The sequence below is a fragment of the Anser cygnoides genome, chromosome 10 (genome assembly GCF_040182565.1).
Source record: "Anser cygnoides isolate HZ-2024a breed goose chromosome 10, Taihu_goose_T2T_genome, whole genome shotgun sequence".
Classification (NCBI taxonomy): domain Eukaryota; kingdom Metazoa; phylum Chordata; class Aves; order Anseriformes; family Anatidae; genus Anser; species Anser cygnoides.
This window is the reverse complement of record NC_089882.1, coordinates 15,025,720-15,046,391: the sequence shown is the minus strand read 5'-3', so window position 1 is coordinate 15,046,391 and position 20,672 is coordinate 15,025,720. Positions and strand designations below refer to the sequence as shown.

Here is a 20,672-nt window from a genome sequence, read left to right as displayed (position 1 = left end):
CTGCTGATCCAAAGAGCAGATGTATCCACTCAGGTTAATATGTAATCAGCAACCCATTAAAGGTGCAAGCAAAACCTTACTCACCTTAACTATCCCCTGGGTTTCTGTTACATACTGAGGAGAGTCAATGACTCGTTTCAAGAGCTCTGGAATTTCCTCCAGTTATGTGTGTTTGCAGTAACACTACTTCCTAGAAACTTCAGTCTCAGCTACAGCAGAGCCTGCCTTGGGAGCTGCTCTTAATCTAAACTTGCTTGAGTTTATCAGACCTTGTCACTGGGATTTCTTGTAGCAAAATAGCAAGACCTAGTCTGAAAATAAGAGAAGAGCGTGAGCTAAATCTGCAGTGAAATCATGCTTTGGGTTCCTAAAGACATATAATCAATATGCAAGATTGAGTCATGTTTGCATCTGTACAGCAGACAGAACAAGAGAAAAACATTCTAAAAAACATGTTAATTTAAATATTTTGGAACCATGGTAGGGATGAGGGGGGACAGAAGTATGAAAGCACGCAGTAGCAGTTACATAGGCCTTATTTTTGGGGGTGACCATCACCATAAACATAGTATTGGTTAAAGCCCTGTATAAGCGTTTGAGTTAGCTTTCTAGCTAGCCACCAACAGAATTTGTGATTCTCCTGCTAGCCCCCAGGTTGTTTTTAAAGGTAGAAACAACTACGAAACAGACATGCATGCTTTTCAGGCAGTTCGTACTTGTTTTATTACCATTTTTGTAACTGTTAGTATTTTCATATCTGGACATCTTAAAAAGAATTTTAGATTTACAACTTCAAAAGACACTTACAGAATCATATGTCTTTATGACAACTACTCTACTGCACTGTATACAACTTTGTTGCCCACTTTGTGTCCCCATCTATATAGCTCCAAAGAAGTGAAAATGAGATTTATGTTCACATTCAAGCTACAGGAAAAATCAGTTTATAGAAAATGATTAAGTGACAACTTGCAATTCAACTATTTCAGGAATCAAGAAGAGCATACACAGAACTATACATTTTATCATTTTATTAGGAATAATTCCAAGTGGGTTATGAATAAACTAATCCATTGAGTTTAATGAATTTTCCAAAATTTCTTTATGAAGATATGTTCACCAACAAACAGTAAAACTTCAGCAGAACTATTATACACTGGGCAAAAATAGTCAGGCTGATACCAAAAAGCAACATGCAACATAAAAAAAGATACAATATAAAGGAAGACAATCTGCTGAATATTAAAAACAACCTCAACATGAGCTCTTCGCAACCAGCACAGAACTATTCTACCCATCGAATCCAATTCACACAAAGGCAAGTTGGGCTAATAGAACCTAAAGATTAATAAAAATGTTCCTCAGTGCAGTAGATTTGAATAGTGTTTTAGAGCATTTTCTTGGCGGGAACAAGCAATATTAGGAATTCTTCTTGGCAAGGGATAGAAATAAATACATACAGAATGCTACATTTTTAAATCAGCAGACTGTCTGAGGAATGAAACAGGGCATCAGTAAACTAAAAGTAGCAGGGAGAAAAAAAATTAAAACATTAATTTATCGGGGCTCAAAAAAAGTATTCAAAACAGATCTCAAAGATGTCACAATAACTATATTCAGGCATTTAGACTAACAAGGGGAATAAAATCAGAAGATACACTTTTTCCAAGTTAAGGAGATTTTTACCCAAGCATATTGCTACCTTTGCAACATGTAGCTCGGTAAACAATAATTGGCAACAAAATAAGTTGAAACGCTTTAATATCCTGCCCAAATATCAGTTCCAGATACTGTAATAACCAAGATGCAAACTAATTTTGTTGTAACAAGCCTAGACCACTTATATCAAACATGTCCCTGGTGAAAGAGTCATCCAGTTTGAGTTAGCGTTTTGAGAGTTCATTTGACAGCCAGTCAAGTCCCTCATACAGACCAGTTCCTTGCGTAGCACAGGTAGCTTGGACATACCACTGTTAACACAGAAAACAGACAAAAAGAGTAAACTTAGTTTGCATTTTGCTAGTATTTAAAATATCACTGTATGTGACGCTCAGATCAATGCTCAAATAGCATTCTTTAAGCATCATTTTGCACCATAGAATCAATATTGAGCAGAGGGTATTTTCTAAGTTTTGAAAAATATATGCAAGATAGGTAGGGTTTAGACATCATCCAAAAGCTCAGTGTTGGCCTACCAAATGCCAGAACACCGTTTAGTGCATCAAGAAAAAAAATAATTCAGAATTTGCATTTGTCTTCTATGCAGAAAGATAGCTTCTTGGTTTTCCAAGACAGCTTGCCAAGAAATGGGCGTGGAATTATCTAATTTAATGGACCTCTAAGACATCTTAAATTATAATCTTGGTGTGTCAACAAAGAGATCGAGTATTACCTAAAAATAGACAGTTTATGTGAAACAACCATATGATCTCTACGGCTTGCATAGATGGAATCTAATGACTCCGGAGCTACTTAATTTCCTCCCATCTTTGTAGAGGTAAGAATGCTGAATGCATTTTCTCCCCAAGAATAGCTAGTACTGGGACAACAGGAAAGCCCACCACACTCTGTCAAACATTGACAGCTACAGTTCAGTAACAGCCTGGAGTATTTCTATTTTTCCAGAAAGAGGTAAGAGATGAAGCACCTGCAACAGCTGTACAAATTGGATTATACTTCTAAATCACCTATTTTGAAGGAAAACCTTAAGCAATGTCCACAGAGTTGAAAGATGAGTATATCTGGTATTCTACAAAAAGAGGTAGAAACTTCCCTTTCCTTTAAAGAGAAATTATTTTTATGATATATAATAAGGGAAGCTAGAGTTAGCAACCAGGCAAGTTCAGCACTTACAGTTCTGCTGCGCAGGGACTGAAGACCTAGTTTATCTGTCATTTCACTGATTGCCATGGCATTTGGCAGATCTTGTTTGTTTGCAAACAGAAGCAGCACTGCATCTCGCAGCTCATCCTCTTGAAGCTAACAGGAAAAAAAATGGCCACATTATTGAATTATCTCAGTTAAGTACGTCAACAAGCACTAAAGAAATCTAAATACTGTTTAAAGCATAGGTTTTTTTAATTCTTGCTCCTGAAGTCACTAGCAAGTCCATAGTGAAATTTATCTGGTACCAACTTAATTTCCAAAGGTAATGAAATATTCTTTCATTAGGCATTTAAATTTATTAAGACATTGCCACAAAACTCTCTTTTACTAAAACTGTTCTTCCATCTGCTGCATTTCTATTAATGTTCTAGCAAATGAAAGAAAGGTTTTGACACATTGGTAGTTCTTGAGCTAAAGCTCTCCATGGAGTCATAACTACAACTCAATGCACTACTTAATCTAGCACTAGCCGGTGCATACAATATGCACTCTACAAACTCCCTCAACTTAAAAAAAATCTGTTCAGGAATCTGATACATAAAAAAAAAAAGGAAGGTATCAACATTTACCATTTTCTGCAGCTCTTCCGCTGCTTCCTGGATTCTCTCTCTGTCATTGCTATCCACCACAAAAATGAGGCCCTGCAAGAAGTTAAGCAGTTTTGAAAAACCACTGTAAAATGCAAACATGCAATATCATTTTAAAAATTAAAGAACTCTTATGGAATATTGTGAATGTCCCCCCTCTTATGGAAGCAAATTTGACAAAAAAAATTGTTCAAGGAATGCAAGATACCTGTCTGAACAACTACACAATGAGTAGCAACTGCAAAATTAAGCTACATCTTTTAAATAAAAAAAAATGTAACCCAGAAATGTCAGTTTATACGCTAGATTGGGAACTGGTAATTTGGAAAAAAAAAAAACAAGCCAAAAAAAAAAAACAGCAAGATTTCATAAGCTAACATATTACTGAATACTGACAGATTCTAAGGGCTTCATCCTTGCCAGACTACGCTCATGACTAAGACTGAAGCCTTCACGGTAACAACCTAGCTTCCACTAGAATAAAATCTGGGTATCCTCACAACTTGAGGAAGATAATGAGGAACCCTTCTGACAGGAAGGAACAGAAGACAACTTCCCATATTTACTCTACAGAACATGGAGTATGTAGAGTACAGAACAATGAGTCTTTACAGAACAGGTCATTAACTACTGTTGTCTTAAAACTCTTACCTGTGTGTTTTGGAAATAATGCCTCCAAAGAGGTCTAATTTTATCTTGACCACCAACATCCCAAACCGTGAAACAAATGTTTTTGTATTCTACTGTTTCCACATTAAAACCTGAAACAGAGTCAAGTAGTTAATGCTATTGCTAAAATGTAATTCTAATCACGTTAAGGACAGCAACTTCAAGTTTTACTTCTAGCAATTTATTCCTGTTAAGCCATTTTATCTTTTAGGAGATCAAAGCAAAAACAGACTGAAGGAAAAAAAGAAAATTACTCACACCCAAGTTCACCACTTTTAGTTCAGAGTCTTTCAGCCACAACCTGCTGGGGGCTCATGGTGTTTGGGCTAAGTACTGATACCTCGTTGGTTCCCATACTCCTGAGCACCTGCTGCTGGCCACTGTCAGACACCGGATTCCAGTCTGGGTGCATATTTGGTGGGACACAGTAGGACAGTTACTCTGCCACGGCATTACCAGATCTTACAGATTATTCTGAAAAGCCCACGTTTGTCTTAATTCCTACACTAACAGCAAGGACAGCAAACTTCTACACGCTTCAGCAGCCCACCTCCACAACAGAAATACAGAGTAATGAGAATGAAGACAAGAACTGGTTAAAAACCATGAGAATTGGTTATCTTACCAATAGTGGGGATTGTGGTGACAATTTCTCCTAGCTTCAGCTTATAAAGGATGGTTGTCTTACCAGCAGCATCCAAACCAACTAAAAGAAACAGAAAATTTGGTTTAGTTCACAATACGAACTACAACCTCTTAATTTCAAAGGTAGGCCATTTTAAACATAGAGTATTAGCTTTCTTTTTTTCCACCCCAAGAGGATACAACTGTTTAAATACTTTAAGTCACTGTTGATATAGTACTGTATGCTTTGCCCCACCTTCTCTACCCAGCACTGAGACAGAACACAGGCAGCAAAGAAAACAAGCTCAGTAACACATTTTCAACCACAACCTACAGACGCAGAAGCTTCTAGTCATCTTCCCTCATGTTTGTGCTACTTAAGTTTTCTCATTCTCTTTGAAAGTTTCTTCTCTGTAAGTCAGGATGGTCTTAAGTGCCTGGAAACATTCTACAAGCAGAATGTCGCTTCTAACTGATCACACAACTGCTACTCTCCCTCACTGCAGCCCCTTGTTCCTTCACTAAGATATTTCTTTTGCAGTAACAAAACCACAAGCATGTTATGTAAATCCTGCCCTCCCTCCATGTAGACCATAAGGGCTGTAATTCTCTCCGTGACATCACTTCTACTCATTGAGACCCCCAAGGATGCTTTCTTTAGGAGACTCTCCACTTTTGATCCTTATAGAAGGCCTGCTGCACTGGAATTTGCTCTTCTGGTGCTACAACTAAAATTAAGCTTGCTGTTTAAAAAGGCAAGTTCTAGGGTAAAAACACGATCCTTAAAAAAAGGAAACTGGAGCCTTGAAGATGTTTTTTTGAGAAACATCACTGAGATTGTAGGCACACACTGTAGTTTCCTAAAGTTGTTTGTGCAACTGCTTAGTGTTAGACATTTCAGAGCTTGCAAGAGCAACTCAAAATACAATTATTTATGTTATAATCCAATGCTGATCACAAACACCTAAATAAAAAGTAGGTTCTAAGCACTCAGCAAGCAACAGCTTGAATAAGATGTCTATTTGTGCAATTCAAAATTTTTGCCCAAGCAAAAATAAAACCCACATAGAAGAATTAAATAATACTTGTAGCAGAAACCAACTGTCATCCTTGCTTGATAACACTGCTAAGTGTTCTCCATTAATTTCCTACTTGGTGGCTGCCATACATAAGCTTTGAGTGCTTGATGACTTGACTGCTAATAATACAACCGTTTCCTTGGCATTGCAATAACATGGAATTGAAAATACCCTACTTATTCAGAACGAAACCCAACTCTTAAAAAGCTGCCTCCTTCTCAAGACAGAAACTGCTGTTACAGGAAACTATTTACAAAACCTAAACGTCCTTTATTTCAATACCACGAACAGGATCATACATGTGAATGCAGTTTCTTTGGTATTGTCATTGTGTAAAAAAAATAAATACAAACGTTGTTCTAATTACTAATATAATGGAGTAAAAGGGGAAAAAAAAACCTACGATCATGAACAAAGCTCTTTGAGGACGAATAGATTCCCCAAATGCTCAAATTAACCTTAAAAGCCTTAAAGTCTTACTTAAAGTTACTGTCTCAGCATTGGTCTAGAACCAAACGCACAAGAACAAAAAACAGAGTGCAGTTTCACAGGAACAAGTCATGAAACTTGTAAGCATTAGCATTTTCCCCTGTATCAGTAAAGTGCCAGGTAGCCTTAAAAACCCTTTAAGCAAACTCTGAAACCCTCATACACTCCATCTAAGCTGAAAAACAATGTTTTAATAGCACAGTGCTTGAAACCCAATATTATTATGTAGGTCATCCTCAAGCAAATGTTTCTAGGATGCCTAGATACCTACAAGAAAGCACGTGGTTTACATGCATCATATATAAAAGTTTTCCAGTAAGTGAATTTGACGTGAACCACCAAATTAAAGCTACACATACTCACAAACTCTCCCCAATCAACAACAACAACAAAAAAAACAGTTAGAAATTAGTCAAGGACTTGAAGTTGTCTGACCTTCAGAAACGACTGCCACAGCTACCCACCCTGCTCTTGCTCCAGAACCTACTGCTGCCTCGATGGCATTGGCAGGCCACGTTAGCTATGTGAGCACAAAGCCCAGAGCCTTTGCTTAAACCCACTCTTATCCACAATTTTAATTAAGCCGTTGGACTTTGCACGGAGGCAGGCTGAGTTATGGAAAGATGTTTTCTTCTTCTGACTCCACTGTTGAGACAGCAGCTTTTAACAGAGGGAAAGAGTTTCTGCAAATCACCATGACCCCGTCTGCAGAAACTGCCACTTTGAGTCAAATTACAAACCTGAATTTTAAATAATCAATAGCTACCAGCAGCATAGCCTCCGTTCATACACCAGTTTGCTGATTTACCCCTTTTTTTAAGGACAAAAGGGGTCAGAGCACCAAGTCACATTTAATTTTTAGAGCCACTAGGAAGTGTATCTATTGCTTTTAGGAGTCCAGCAGTTTACACTACTTGCTGGATCATGTGTTTTCCAAGAATAAACACATTTATGTTTACTCTGTAACACTAAATGTAAATCTATGAGTTACTTCCGTATCATAAAGTTCAGGTTTTGATCTTGAGAGTAACCTCAATTTAAGTCTTAAACCCTCAAATAATATAAATTTCCAACTCTAGATGTCCGCTCTGCTCCCACTGTGACTACCCATCACCAAGAGGACAAGGTGTAACTGTAAGAATCTCGATGTAGGGTATTACAGCCAACAGTTACAGCACGAAGCACTGAGATTACAATTCAAGTACAAATGGGAAGCTCAGACTTGCACTTGAAACAATTTAAGTCAAACATCCTCTTCCTCTAGCTAGAGAAAAAACACCTACAGCGCTTCCAGCTGCTGTTAAAACAAGGGTAGTTGTAGGTCCTTTACTTCTCTTCAGGACGTTTTATTTATAGTCTGTCCATCGCGCTTCTACATCTCCAGTGTGCAGTTTGCTTGTCTGTGGGAACAGCAACTCCACCACACCACATCCCTCCAACAATCCCCAGCTTCCTACTTTGATCAGAGGAGGGGATGGGGGGAGCTTCCACTGGATTTAACTAATTAAAGAAGTCTACCTTGTGACAAACAACAGCTTAAAGATACACAAAATTAACATAGCCCAATTCATTAGAGATGGTTACTCCTTCACTTTTCTTTTACCTTGGTACCAGTTCTCTCAACACTTGTCTTTATTAATCCTTTACATACTAGTCCTCTTTCAGGCTTAGTTTCAAGTGGTAACTCTCTGGAGGCCCCAAAGGGGCAATTCTCAACACAGTTTCAAGAAAACACATGCATGAAGAAAGCCAACAGCATGCAAGTGGACAGTAGTTTAAAAAAAAAAAAACACAACAAAAACTGCTAAATAGTTGTGTCCTCCACGATAACGTTCCCCAAAGAATCTGGCCTTTTTTTAAAAAAATTTATTTAACGATTACCTTTGTATTTGAAGCTTCTGAGTAGCTATTATCTTGGTTAACATTCACACAACTACACCAGAAGATAGCAGGCTGAATTATGGCACCGAAAGGCGCACAATGAGTACTGTTCCTTTTTAAGCATGAGAAGTACGAGTAAAGTTTTACAGACATGTACATGAAGGATCAGGACTTGGTTTCTCCGCTGTAATGCCCCGGTTGCCTTGTCTAACATAAAGTCATTTGATCCTTCCCTTTTGTTATTTCTTTTCTCTTCTCTTACGTCACTTCCATTTATAAAGTAGATCCAGGAATTATTTTACATTCCTTTCTTCAAAAGCAAGTTAACTTAATATTTCTGAAATATACCTTATTACTCAAGTGCACTTGAAAAGAAAGCTCCGTAATGACATACCAGCCACCTTTCACTACGAATGTAGCTTGAGACTATGAAAGATAACGTGCTGTTTGCTGTTGGCAATGAAAGCTTCAGGTGCCCTCAAAATACCCAATTATATGTACTCGAATTCTGCAGAACTCAGTAACATCGGGTCTGTTTTAAGAACTAGATTAATTCTACTTAACTTCAATTTCACAGAAACAAAAGAAAGCTGTGAAAGGGAAGTATGAATTATAAATGAGTCATCTGTTCACTACCAACTCACTCCTATGATATTTCCCCCCTAAATATTTCTTCATGAACATCTTACCCCATGCAGTTACTTCACCAGTACACTACATGCAAAAATATTAACTGCCCAACCTTGCTGAGCTCATTTTCAAATCATAAGTCTAAAGTTACCACCTCTGAGGAAAAGTTTAATTCAGTCTCACTGTTCAGACATCTCTCCTCAAAGTGCCAATATACAATGTACAATGCTACATAGAGCTTCTTCGCCAGGTATAAGCAAATTATGCAATTCACAGAACATATTCTTCTTCTAAACACCCAGTTTAGGAACTCCACTACACCCTCATCATGATATAGGAAACGTTTTTCCCTCTCATGCTGCATAACAAACATGGAGCACTCTCCTGTTCTCGCCCTATCCTATATTTGAAGAGGGTAAAAGCGCTGAAATCATAGTCAGAAGAAACTGATGCAGTTGAACCAACTAGTAGAAAGCACGACTCCCTAACCCATATCTAACCTCATTTGAACTAATTACCAGTGAAGAAACTAAAGCCCTGGCAAGTTCTTTTGATTTGTCTGGCATTGCGTGCCTGTTTTCATTATTTTGCAGAATGCAAAAGAGCTACAAGCATCATTGACACCATCTCATGTTACAGTCGAGCTCATTTGAAGATTTCGCATCACTCATTTAGAGTCATATGAAGAGTCCGACTGCTAGGCAGACAGTCAAATCACTTCCTTGAAACTAACAGATGCCCTGTGTTGTCTCAAAACACAAAAATTACTCAGGTTATTTTGAAATGGATGAGAGTCTCTCATCTCAAGCACAGAATTTACAATAAAAATTACTGCGCGTGTAACAAAGAACTTCGTCATCACAAAATGTATGCAGAGCATGAAAAAGTATCATTTAAAAAAGGTGCATTTGGTGTCTGCAGTGCAGCATTAAGGCTGAGCAAGTGTGCCAAGAAGTTTCATAGTCAGGACCCAGTCCTATTGCTGGCTACGTCAAACAGAACAATTCATAAAATTTCTTAGGACAAGCTACTTCAGTCAACTACGAGTCAAGTTCCAGTCGCTTTGGTAAAAGAATGTGAGAAAAAAAAATGGGGGGTTAAGATCCGGTTGTGCATAAAGCTCGGCGGGGTGGAGGAAGGAAGGGAAGAGTTGGAGCGGAGGAGGAAATGGTGAAGGCAGGCAGTGTGTGCTCGCTTTGACCTTTTGAACTGCAACCTTACAGTGGGAATCTTCAACAGCCCCTGGCTTCAGCTGCTGCACGATCTGCTCCCGAAGAACCATAATCCAACTCGAAGTAAATAATTACGGCCAGGCAGTAAAAATAATTAAGCATTAAAAAAGCCAACCTAGGGGGTTTTACGGTCTCGTGCGCCGAGCGGGAGGAATCCCAGCGCGCAGATGCTCTGCCAGGGCCTCCTTTCGCAAGGCAGCGGCGCCGAGACCTCGGCTGCCAGAACATCGGCCATGGCGGGGGCGAGGGGCGAACCCCAGGACTCCCCAGCCCTGAGGGGCGAACCTCGGGGTTCAAACAGCTGTCTGGGGGCCGGCAGGAGAGGGCGAGGACGGGCGAGGAGAACAAGGATGAGGAGAAGGAAGGGCAGCCCCTCCGCCACCCCCATCCCCACCCTTCGCTCCCCAACGACCCTGAGGAGAGCGGGAGGGAGGCGCCCGGCCCGGCCGTGAGGGAAGGAGAAGGAGGAGGAGGAGGAGGAGGAGGAGGAGGAGGAGGCCGGGCCCGGCGGCGGGCAGGACGCGAGGCCCGGTGGGCCCTTACCCATGAGGATGCGCATCTGCTTCTTGCCGAAGAGGCGGGAGAAGAGCGAGGAGATGGTGAGGCCCATGGCGGCGGCGGCAGCGGGAGGGGAGCGCGGCCCAGCTCCGGGGACAGCTGGCGGCGGGCGGGCGGCGCCGATTTATACGGGGCGGGCGGCGGCGGCGGCTGCTCGGTGCCCGGAGCCTCGTCGCTCCCTCGCTCGCTCTGTGCCACGTCACGCTCGCCACGGCCGCCCCGGCTCCAACGCGGACAAAATCACGTCACGCTCGCCACATCCCCGCCCGCCGCCCTGCCCGAACGCCCAACGGCGGCGGGGACTACGCTTCCCGGCAGGCGCCGCGGCCGCTCCGCGCTTCGCTCGCCTCTCAGCGCCGCCGCTGGTGCGTGCCGGGGGATGTAGGCGAAGGGCTTCGCTCCCGCCTCGCCGCTGCTTCCGGCTGCCCCCCGGAGCGCGGCATGCCGGGAAATGTAGTCCGCGGGGCGCGCGGAGGCCCAGGCCTTGCACCACGCGCGGCCCCGGCTCGCCCACCGGCCCCCGGGGCTCGCCCACCTCGCCCCCAGCCTCGCCGGCACAGCCAGCAGGGTCAAAGGGCTGCTCAGAACATGAGAGAGGGTGGTTTTGGGGGTAAAACAGCCCCAGCGAGACCCCAAAAATGTCCCAGTAATGAACAGAACACGCAGTAAAAAACAAAAAAGTGAAAAACAACAAAACCCCAAACCCCCAGCCCCAGGAGCGCTGATTGCAGCAGGACTTTTCCTGATGTTGTTTCTCTGACTGGAGCCGGAAGGCGCAGAGGGAACGTAAACAAGGGTGATGCTGGCACTAACGGCATGTGTGCGGCTGCCCCAGCAGGAAGGAGGCAGCACACAAACGCAGGAATGAAAACCGAAACAAGCCACGTTTTAGTAGCAACGTGCTCCTTTTTGGAGGGTATGACGTGAAAAGGAAAATCTCCAATCCCCAGACAAAGGTTTCTTTAGTCTGTGTAGAACTGTGTTTATTTTCAAGCCTGGCTCTGGGTTCTGAGCCCTCTGGTGAAAGGGGCAGGTGGAAGAGCAAGGGGCAACCAGAAAGCTGCAGGGAGCAGGACAGGGCTGCTCCCACCATCCTGACCACCTCTGGCCAGGGTTTGCAGCTCTAGCTTAAGGGCCTTCTGAACCACCATTACAAAAAGCATTACAGAGCACTGACAAAGATGGCAAACAACCCAGTACAACTTTCCCTTTTGCCTTTCTTTTGAGCAAGGTTCAAATAATTCTGTTTAAACATCCAGTTCAGGCATTTAACCTAATGCCCCCTCCATTAAAGAAAGGCGAATTGAACTTCGCTTGGAACCTGCTTCCCACTGCCATGTTTCTCCAGGGCCCATCAGCTGTGTACAGGAAACTGAAGAATGGATAAGTGTTGCTTGGAATCAGTCCCTGCTATTTGGATTCTTAAGGATCTGCGGACTCTATCACACCATAACCATGATGCATGATCAAACTACAGCAACACTCCATTGTATCATGTATTTCTGGTCACCTACACCATACAGCTTCACAAAGTCAGACTAAGCAGAGGTCTCTCTCTAAGAGCTGAGAGGAAAAAAAGGAAAAAGTCACACCCTGCATCTAAGACACATAACTTCCAAAAAAAAAAAAGTTTATTTTCTTTTACAAAAATACATATTTGCAGTCATGTAATAATATTTATCAGTTGTTACCAGCTTATACGGTTCCAAGAAACTACACAGTGCTCCAAGTTAAATTTAGTATAAGAATGGCCACTTATTAATTTCTACATTAGAAATTATATTCATCATGGTGTGCAAAAGAAATTCCAAGTTAGAAAGTAATGCTAAAGTGAAGTAGTTTAAGTAACATAATAGATACATTAAACTTTTGGTCATGAATAATTGTATACAAACCATAACAGTATTAAAATACACATTTTCATAAAAATACAATTGTGACACTTTATCTAAATAAGACATTTTTAGAAAGATGATATGAAATATCATACAAAAGCATTTTCTTATAGCAGGATTACAATGTCATATGTTTTAAAAAATTCTATCCAAGCACTTAAAAGCAGATTTTTTTGATAACTGTGATCCACTTGTTATGTAAAAGTTTATGCTGTGCGTACACTATAGCATTAAGTTTATTCTACTTGAAATTGGTCAAAGTACAACACTGCATGTGGAGCAGCTGAGTTTTAATATACCACGGAACCTTGTTCAAGAAAAACATCATGTTCTTGTTGCTTAGCATGCAAGAGGAAATTATTCTTTATGCACGTCTGCTACATGCATATACCAAGAACAATTTCCTGCTACAATCTTTTCTTGCCACAGTTTGACCTCTCTGTAGGCTTTTGTCAGCTGAAGCCAACATCATCTCCTCCCACCCTGTTAGCTCGTCAAAGACCCTACTGGTGTAAGTAAAAACAAACAAAAATAATTTAAAAAAATATATTTATAAAAATTTCAAACAGAAGCTATGATCTCCAACCGAAACAGATTGTGTATCAGCTAACTCTACTGAAGTCATTGATTTAAATTCTGTTTTAGAACACTACTGCTTACTTCCTGTGATGAATACTGTTACCGTGATGAATACATTTACACTGGTGATCCACTTTAAATCCTGAATGTCAGCAGTTTAAAGCCACAAATTAGTATATATTTATTTAAGGCATGTGAATAAGAGCACCCTAATTAACTGACATTGAATAGAAAAGGCTTCTCTTCAGGAAATTTCTGTCAGCTGCCTTCTGTTCTCTAATGATTCTCTAAATCAATATGGTCTTTGGAAAGAGGTTAAGAAGGTGAAAGGAAGGAAGTTAAGAACCAGTCTGATGATTTCAGCTGTCCCTGAAACAGTTTTGTAAACTGTTGATGGTTTACCAGTAAAATACCTCAAATATGATGTATACTGACCAAGTCACATATTATCCAAGTTTTTTTAAAAAACAAACAAACAAACAAACAAAAGGCAGATACTACATCAACAGGACAGTACAGGATCAATATTGCTTACCCCTGAGTTAACAGGACTGGGTATAGCAGCACCAATTAGAAAACATTCTGCAATGCCAGCACTGCACTGTGGTCCTATACTGTGGTGTAATTTCAGATGCCCACAGATTTTTCTTTAAGAGCACTTATTTGAAACATTATTAGACACAGGAATTCCTTTAGTTGCATTGGTACTTAAGTGGGGAAAAAAACAGTGAAAATATTACAGTGGACTACACTAGTAGTGTAGTCCGTTTGTAGTGTTAACCTACTATTTAGATATGTGTCCTGAACTTTGTAAGCCACTGTCTTCCATGACACTACATTCACCTTCCATTTTCTACATACATACAAACACACACACACAAAAGGCCAGTAGAAATCACGTTGTGCCAGTTTTGAGCAAGATGTCCTGCAAGTCATCTGGAAGTGCTAGTATAATATCGTGGATGTGTGCCTGCAGCTTTTTCAGTGTGTCAGTTTTCACAGGAAGATGCTCTCTGTCAGCCTGCAACTGCAAAATGTACAATAAGAAATGACTTCTACCAAAAATGCCAGTTTACCTCAAGAGACACCAAAAATAACATATTAGCAAATCTGGAAAATTAATTCCTCATTTGTCAACCGAATAGAGATTTGGATCTGCTGTTCTGGTCAGAAACCTGCCACATCAGGTTTCCTCAACATGCATACACCAGCATGAGCTAACGCTGATTTGGACTTCCAGAAATGACAAGAAAGTTTGGTTTTCTGCTTCTGTGAGGATTCAGCCTTGCTCCCAAGCAGTTCCAAGTGGTTTTAACAAGATCTCTCTGCAATGCTTCTAACATACCTGGCTAATGTTGGGAAGCTGGCTCGCTTTCAGTCATGGCTGAACTGTTTGTTTGTTTATAATAACTGGAATGACTGATTCCTTTAGCCACCTAGATTTTAAAGAACATTTTTGCTGAAGTACTTGTGAACACAACTATATAATGCTTCTATCTGGTTTATCAAGACAAATTACAGCCATGTTTAATTCACACACTTACCAGTTTGTTCTTTAACTTTAAGACAAGATCCACCGTTTCTACTTCAGTATGCTTCTGACTCCAGAAAACCAAATTCTAACAGAATAAAAATTAAACAATGAAGTATTTATGGCAACACATATAATTTTCAAAAGTGGAATTAATTTACACCTACTGTTCATAGTGGGTCTTCTCCTTTTCCTTTTTCCTTTTATGCCATTTACCTAACTTGTTTTACTCACATACTGTCTCTGAACTGCAAAATCTGCTTTATTTGCAGGTTCGCCCAGGACTTAACATAAAAGGAGACTAAGACACAACCACAATACGAACAAATATAGGAAAAAAAATCATGCCAAACAGGCTTAGTTTCAAAAATAGCATCTACAATGCAAAATGGCAGTGAGTATTTTCCAAATCAGATTGGCTAGCATGATTATAGATTAAAATAGTGCCAAGCTGTACTTCTTGTTTCTAGGGCATTAAAGGAAATCTATCACATAGCTGATAACCAGCAAAATGTACTTAAGTGAATTTCCTTATGCCAATTCTGGTCTCCTCTTCCTTTACTATTCACCTATTAAAGACATTTTCTCATGTACAGAAAGATTTTAACTATTAGATCGAAAGAAAAAGCTAACAAGGAGCAGAAACTGTAATAAATTTGTGACATAAAATCCTTCTCTTTGTAATAAATTAGTATCAAATATAGTTGGATATATTCTAGGTGAGCTAACTGACCTAGCTATTGCCCTGCAAACTATTAGGCTGCTCTACTTGAACAATCTGTTTGGATTCCTATAAAGTAGTGTTTAGGAATTGACAAATCCAGGGATAAAAATCAATAGCTTATTTTAAATTAACTAGTGGATCTATCTATATATATTTAATTTTAAAACTGTGATGTACTTTTTGCTTTCTATTTGCTATTTGCTGTGATGTACTATTTGCTTCCAATTCTCTGTTTAGCTGTACAATCTCTTCTCTTTTTGTGATGCCTTTATTTCAGCCAATTGTTCTGACAAATTATGCTGATATATACCTCAGCTGCTTATGTAAAGAATGGATCTTACAACATATGATCATTACATATCAATAACAGATTTCGCATCTCAGTTTCTAATTATTATTGATTAGTTGTAGGCTTATTTCCTATCAATAAATAATCAGTTGTCAACTTTCTGTGGTATTCACTTGGTTTATACCTTCAAAGTTAAATAGCAGCTCAAAGTGTGTTATGTCAAATGAAACAGAGGGAAAAGAAGATGAATGAAATAACATTGCCAAATAGGAGGAAAACAACATCTTTTTTGAGGAAAAATGTGAAATTCAAAATATATAAAAAGAAAATGATTAAAGATTTGTTTTATAAATGATGACAGTCATTAAAGAAAGTGAACTGTCATACTTTTCTCTTGTGTTATCTTAGTTCTAGCCTGTACTTGGTTAACAAATTCATGTTTTGTTACATGTACTTGACAAAGTTATCAACTTTTTTATGTTCAACCAATGCAAACAGCAGAAGTAAAACTGACTTGAGGGAGATATTTTTATTATTACAAGTTGATAAATACAATCATAAGCACGCATTTTTCTAACCTCATTACAGAGTGCCTCTAAATGAAGGGCCTCCAACTTCTGTGTCATTTCTTTCTGCCGGCTCCTAAACCAGCCATCAAAATTTGGTGATTTCAAAAAATGCCTGTTAAAACACAAACAAAATAAAATTTTTATTTTAATTACAATTCTAATAACAGTTTTCTATATCATAAACTGTAAAGTAGTTACGTTTGATGTTGAATAAGGATCAGGACCCTTTCTCTGTTTACTTTCACAAAACCGTGGTGTAACAGTAGCTTCTATTAATCCATAAAAGTATTGAGAAATCAACATAAATAAAAGGTGTCTGAGAGACAATAAACGTTAGACATTTTGTCAAGATAAAAGCAAGGCTGAATTTTAAATATCCTTATTTTTATTTTTGTGTTTAATTGGAATCAGGTATGAAGTTAAGGGGAAAGTCCAGTTCTAACCTCCTGACAGATAATACTTGTTTACCAGGACAATTTCTATTAAAGTATATTTTCCAAAAGTCAATTTTAAAAAGTCTTACTCAAACCAATACTGACAATAAACATGCTCAGGAAAAAAAAAAAATTAATGCTGATGAAAGAAATGACCTGTAAAGTCCTATCCAATCTCCTTTTAAACCAGAAGTGAGCTGTGGTCCTGCTTTTTCTAGCGTCTTCATGAATTCATCTTGGCTAAAATGCCTCAGTTGTGGTGGACTCTACAGAAAGAAGAAAAAAAAAGAAAAAAATCATTAGAATACCGTAACTGTCTTCTCCAATCACCGATCTCCAGCTCATGCCGATTCTATTTCCTTACCTTCCATGGTGATATACATTTTTGCAAAGGCATTAGGCTTGCCACATAACGTTCCTAGGGAAAGGGAAAAAAAAAAAGGTTGCTTGCATAACCAGTATTTAAGATACACAGTCCACGTGTATATTTACTTATCACTTGTGACCACAGCGCGTTCTCTTCTAAGTAATGGTACAGGGTGGGGTCATACATATTTACCACATGAGAATATAAGAAGGAGCTTATCTAATTCCATTTTCATTTCTCAACTACAGAACCTGACATCAGCAAGGTTCTAGAAGGACGTAGGAAAAAGTAAAGCAGGATAGGAAGCAAAAAAATTTGTGAAATATATATACCCTGAACTCCAGCCACTAGTTAATAGTTTCTCCTCCTATTTTGGTAGTTCACAGGTACCTTTGTATCCTGGGTGAATGCCAAACACTAATCCCATATTGTATCAAGTATTTGGAAGGGGTGTTTAAGAGTCTATTGCACAAAGAAATACAGAACTACCATACCAAACGCTGTATCAGCTGTGGGCCTCTCTGCAGTAGCAATGCTTGGCAAAGGCACTGACTGGCAGCACTTCAGGTGGTTATCTCAAGCATCAGTGGTAGAGACATTTCTTAGGAATGCCAATCCGAAGCTTAAACTCTGACTACAGGAGACAGCTCCACCTTGCCAGCTCACACAAGCACATCGATACAAGCTGTTGCACATGGCCATGCTTTTTTGATCTACAAACATAATCGGCTTTGATAACATTATGAAAACAGAAATTGGATGCCAATCATGGCATGCTCTAAAATGATGAAAAGTTCAGCTCATCCACAGAGTGTTTATGGAGCTCAGAAAGGGATCATCAGTATGTAAAATCCAATGCCTTAGGTATCACTTCCCTGTTTTTAAACACTTGCCCAGAGACATGACTCAACCTTGTACAGAACTGTTTGCGAACGTCCTAACTCCAAATGCTAGGTAAGAGCGCGTTAGAACACATTTAACATCATCCCAAGGGCTAGAGAACAGATGGCAAATCTCAGTTTCAGTGCTAGTCAAAGCCTCCAAGCTGTCAGTCTGCACGGATTCAGCAACCTAAACTCAATATTCATCTGTCAGCATAAATGTATATCAATAGCCTGCAACCACTAGAACAGGATTTCAGTTTACAGGGCAGGTAAGTTTTTACTATTAGAGTACATAAGTTTTCCTACTTTTAAGTTTCTTTCAGCCAATTCTCATCTCAGTCAAGAATTAAAAACAATCTGGTGAACGTTTAGCATTCTAAGAAACCCTGCTTACTGGTTAGAAATCAGGCAAAACTTGCCCCCTCAGCTTACACTTAGAGATTTGAACAGGTGAAGTAACACATTTAAAGAGCTAAACAGCAAGCATTCGCCACTTGCTGAAGAGCAGGATACTGTAAAATAAATTATTCTGATTCATTGAAAAACAATAATCTATATGACACCCCTTTATATTAGATGAAAAGAATACATATCTCAACCTTCAATGTAAGTCAGTCTCTCCTTTGTAAAATTTTAACAGCATCTTCTAGAGTCATCTGAACATGCAGAGTTTGCTGGGAATTGGTTTTATTGCACCCAAAACCAGAAAAAGTATCACTTGATAAAGCAAACTCTTGTGAGAATCATTCCTTTACAGGTTGAGCTGGCTGATCTGTCATGCATTAGTAGAGAGATTACCCCTCAGCTATCATAACAAATTACTACAAGAATCAACATTTTTAGAGCTCTTCTCATCACCAAGTACTTTCCAACTCTACTTTTTCAGTACTGCCATTTCTCAAGTTCACGGAAAACACCCCTGTATTTAAATGCACACACAGACAAAAATAAAAACCTCCAACAAAAAAAGTTCAAACAGACAAGGGGCAGGGGTGTCAATTCCAAGTGTTGAGGAAGGATTAAACAAACTTCCTTCTTAACCCACGTTAAAATATACGCACAGTTATACTTTACATAAATGCTACACAGTACATCACAAGCAAGCATCTGAAAATGCTATGAACATACACAATAGAGCATTCATTTTTTGAAATCTGAACCTGTTGTCGAGGAATATAAACGTTTCCTCCTTTGATATTAAGCTACCACATCGTTTTTATGCTAATTACCATACCTGAAGAAACTTAAGACTACCGAATTTTAGAAAAGTCAAGACATAGCCTAATGTTAAATTTCTGCAGCTCAAATATTATTCATAGAATCACAGAATGGTTGATTCTTCTCTTCCCTATGCTACTACACTAAACAGTCCTAACTGTCTTAGCCTTTCCTGGTGTGCTCCAGTTCCTCAGTCAATCACCCTACTGGCCCTTTGCTGGACTCTCTCCAGTAGTTCCATATGACTCTTGTACTGAGGAGCCCAGACCTAGACACGATACTGCAGGTATCAGGTGTGGCTTCACCAGTGCTGACTAAAAGAGAAGGGTCACCCCTTTGGATCTGCTGGAAACAGCCCTCCTCCTGCAGCCCAGGATACCACTGGTCCTCTTTGCTACAAGGGCACACTGCTGACTCGTGGTTCACCCGGTGTTCACCAGGACCCCCGGATCCTTTTCTGCAGATCTGCCTTCCAGCTGGCCAGGCCCCATATGGAATGATGCATAGGGTTATTCCTCTCCAGGTACAGGACTTTGCATTTCTCTTTGCTGAGCTGCATGAGGTTCCTGTCAGCTCATTTCTCCATCCTGTTGAGGTCCCTGAGTGGCAGGACATCCCTTCAGAGTATCAGCCACTCTTCCCAGAGTTGTCACCTGTAAACTTGCTGAGGGTAAAAGCTGCCCCATCATCCAAGTCATTAATGAAGATGTTGAATAGTACTGGACCAGTATTGACCCCTGGGGTACACTGTCACCAAAGAAAACCTACCTTGTATTACGTATACAAAAAAAGAGTCTAACAACTTACTAGTGGAATAATGAAACTTTCTGTCAATTCCAAAAAGTATCTCCGAAGAATCACACTCTGTGCTTCTGTAGGACGTTTCTGTTGCACACCCTTAAAAAAGAAATCAGAGTAAATCTGATATGTAAGTAGGGCTGATTTTTTTTTTTTTTTTTTTTACAAAAAAAGAATATTTGTTCTAATATTGCTGTACTCATTTGCCATAAGCTTACACACTGCACCCCCTCTCCTGAACCATGAAAGGAAAGCAATAGGATCAAGTTCTTTCTGCACATTCAAGCCTTCAATAGCTAATTTTTTAGTTTGTCAGCTCTGATTCTTGAACACCTCATGGGTGAAATTTCTGGACTAAAGAGACACGAGGAGGATAGCAGAAGGTGGAAAAGCCAAAACAGATAGACTGATCACTCATTTCAATTATCTAAAACATTAAGCTAGCTTCGTGAATTTCACCATTCATGTTGTTACAGAAACATATAAAAGAAGGCCTTTCTTCTACAATGAGGATTTCAAAGTATCTATTCAGTTATCAATCACAGCAAAGGAATCAGAATGCAGTTTCATTTTAGTTATGTAGACAGAGATCAACCCTAAATAAGAACATTGTAAGACAGCATACTATACAGTTTCCACGAAGAGACTTACAATATTACCTTTTGTAACTGTTTAACAATTTCTTCGTCTTTGTTCAAGTATGGCTTATAAGAGGTATAAACACCTAAAGAAAAAAAGCAGTAGCATAT

At 39.5% G+C, this 20,672-nt stretch overlaps 2 protein-coding genes across 4 annotated transcripts in view; both read right to left on the bottom strand.

Annotated features, from left to right (window-relative positions):
• Positions 1 to 1,016: 1,016 nt before the first annotated feature.
• ARF4 (ADP ribosylation factor 4) lies at positions 1,017 to 10,927 on the bottom strand. The gene is made up of 6 exons (XM_048071190.2): positions 10,621 to 10,927; positions 4,768 to 4,848; positions 4,125 to 4,234; positions 3,456 to 3,527; positions 2,854 to 2,979; positions 1,017 to 1,970 (listed from the first exon to the last, which is right to left on the bottom strand). Exons 1-6 carry the CDS (start codon positions 10,685 to 10,687, stop codon positions 1,884 to 1,886), a joined length of 543 nt encoding a protein of 180 aa, XP_047927147.1. The 5' UTR covers positions 10,688 to 10,927; the 3' UTR covers positions 1,017 to 1,883.
• Positions 10,928 to 13,575: 2,648 nt separating this feature from the next.
• Positions 13,576 to 20,672, bottom strand: part of DENND6A (DENN domain containing 6A) — a 32,161-nt gene continuing 25,064 nt past the window's right edge. For 2 of the 3 annotated variants that reach the window (XM_013184270.3, XM_048071155.2), the window contains 7 exons: positions 20,583 to 20,647; positions 19,933 to 20,022; positions 17,021 to 17,074; positions 16,813 to 16,922; positions 16,232 to 16,334; positions 14,654 to 14,728; positions 13,576 to 14,136 (listed from right to left, as the gene is read on the bottom strand). In XM_013184270.3, coding sequence (XP_013039724.1) covers positions 14,005 to 14,136; positions 14,654 to 14,728; positions 16,232 to 16,334; positions 16,813 to 16,922; positions 17,021 to 17,074; positions 19,933 to 20,022; positions 20,583 to 20,647 — 629 coding nt within the window. In that variant the 3' untranslated portion in view covers positions 13,576 to 14,004. Of the gene's footprint in view, positions 14,137 to 14,454; positions 14,546 to 14,653; positions 14,729 to 16,231; positions 16,335 to 16,812; positions 16,923 to 17,020; positions 17,075 to 19,932; positions 20,023 to 20,582; positions 20,648 to 20,672 lie in introns of all 3 variants that reach the window. The other variant, XM_048071166.2, reaches the window with a different exon arrangement.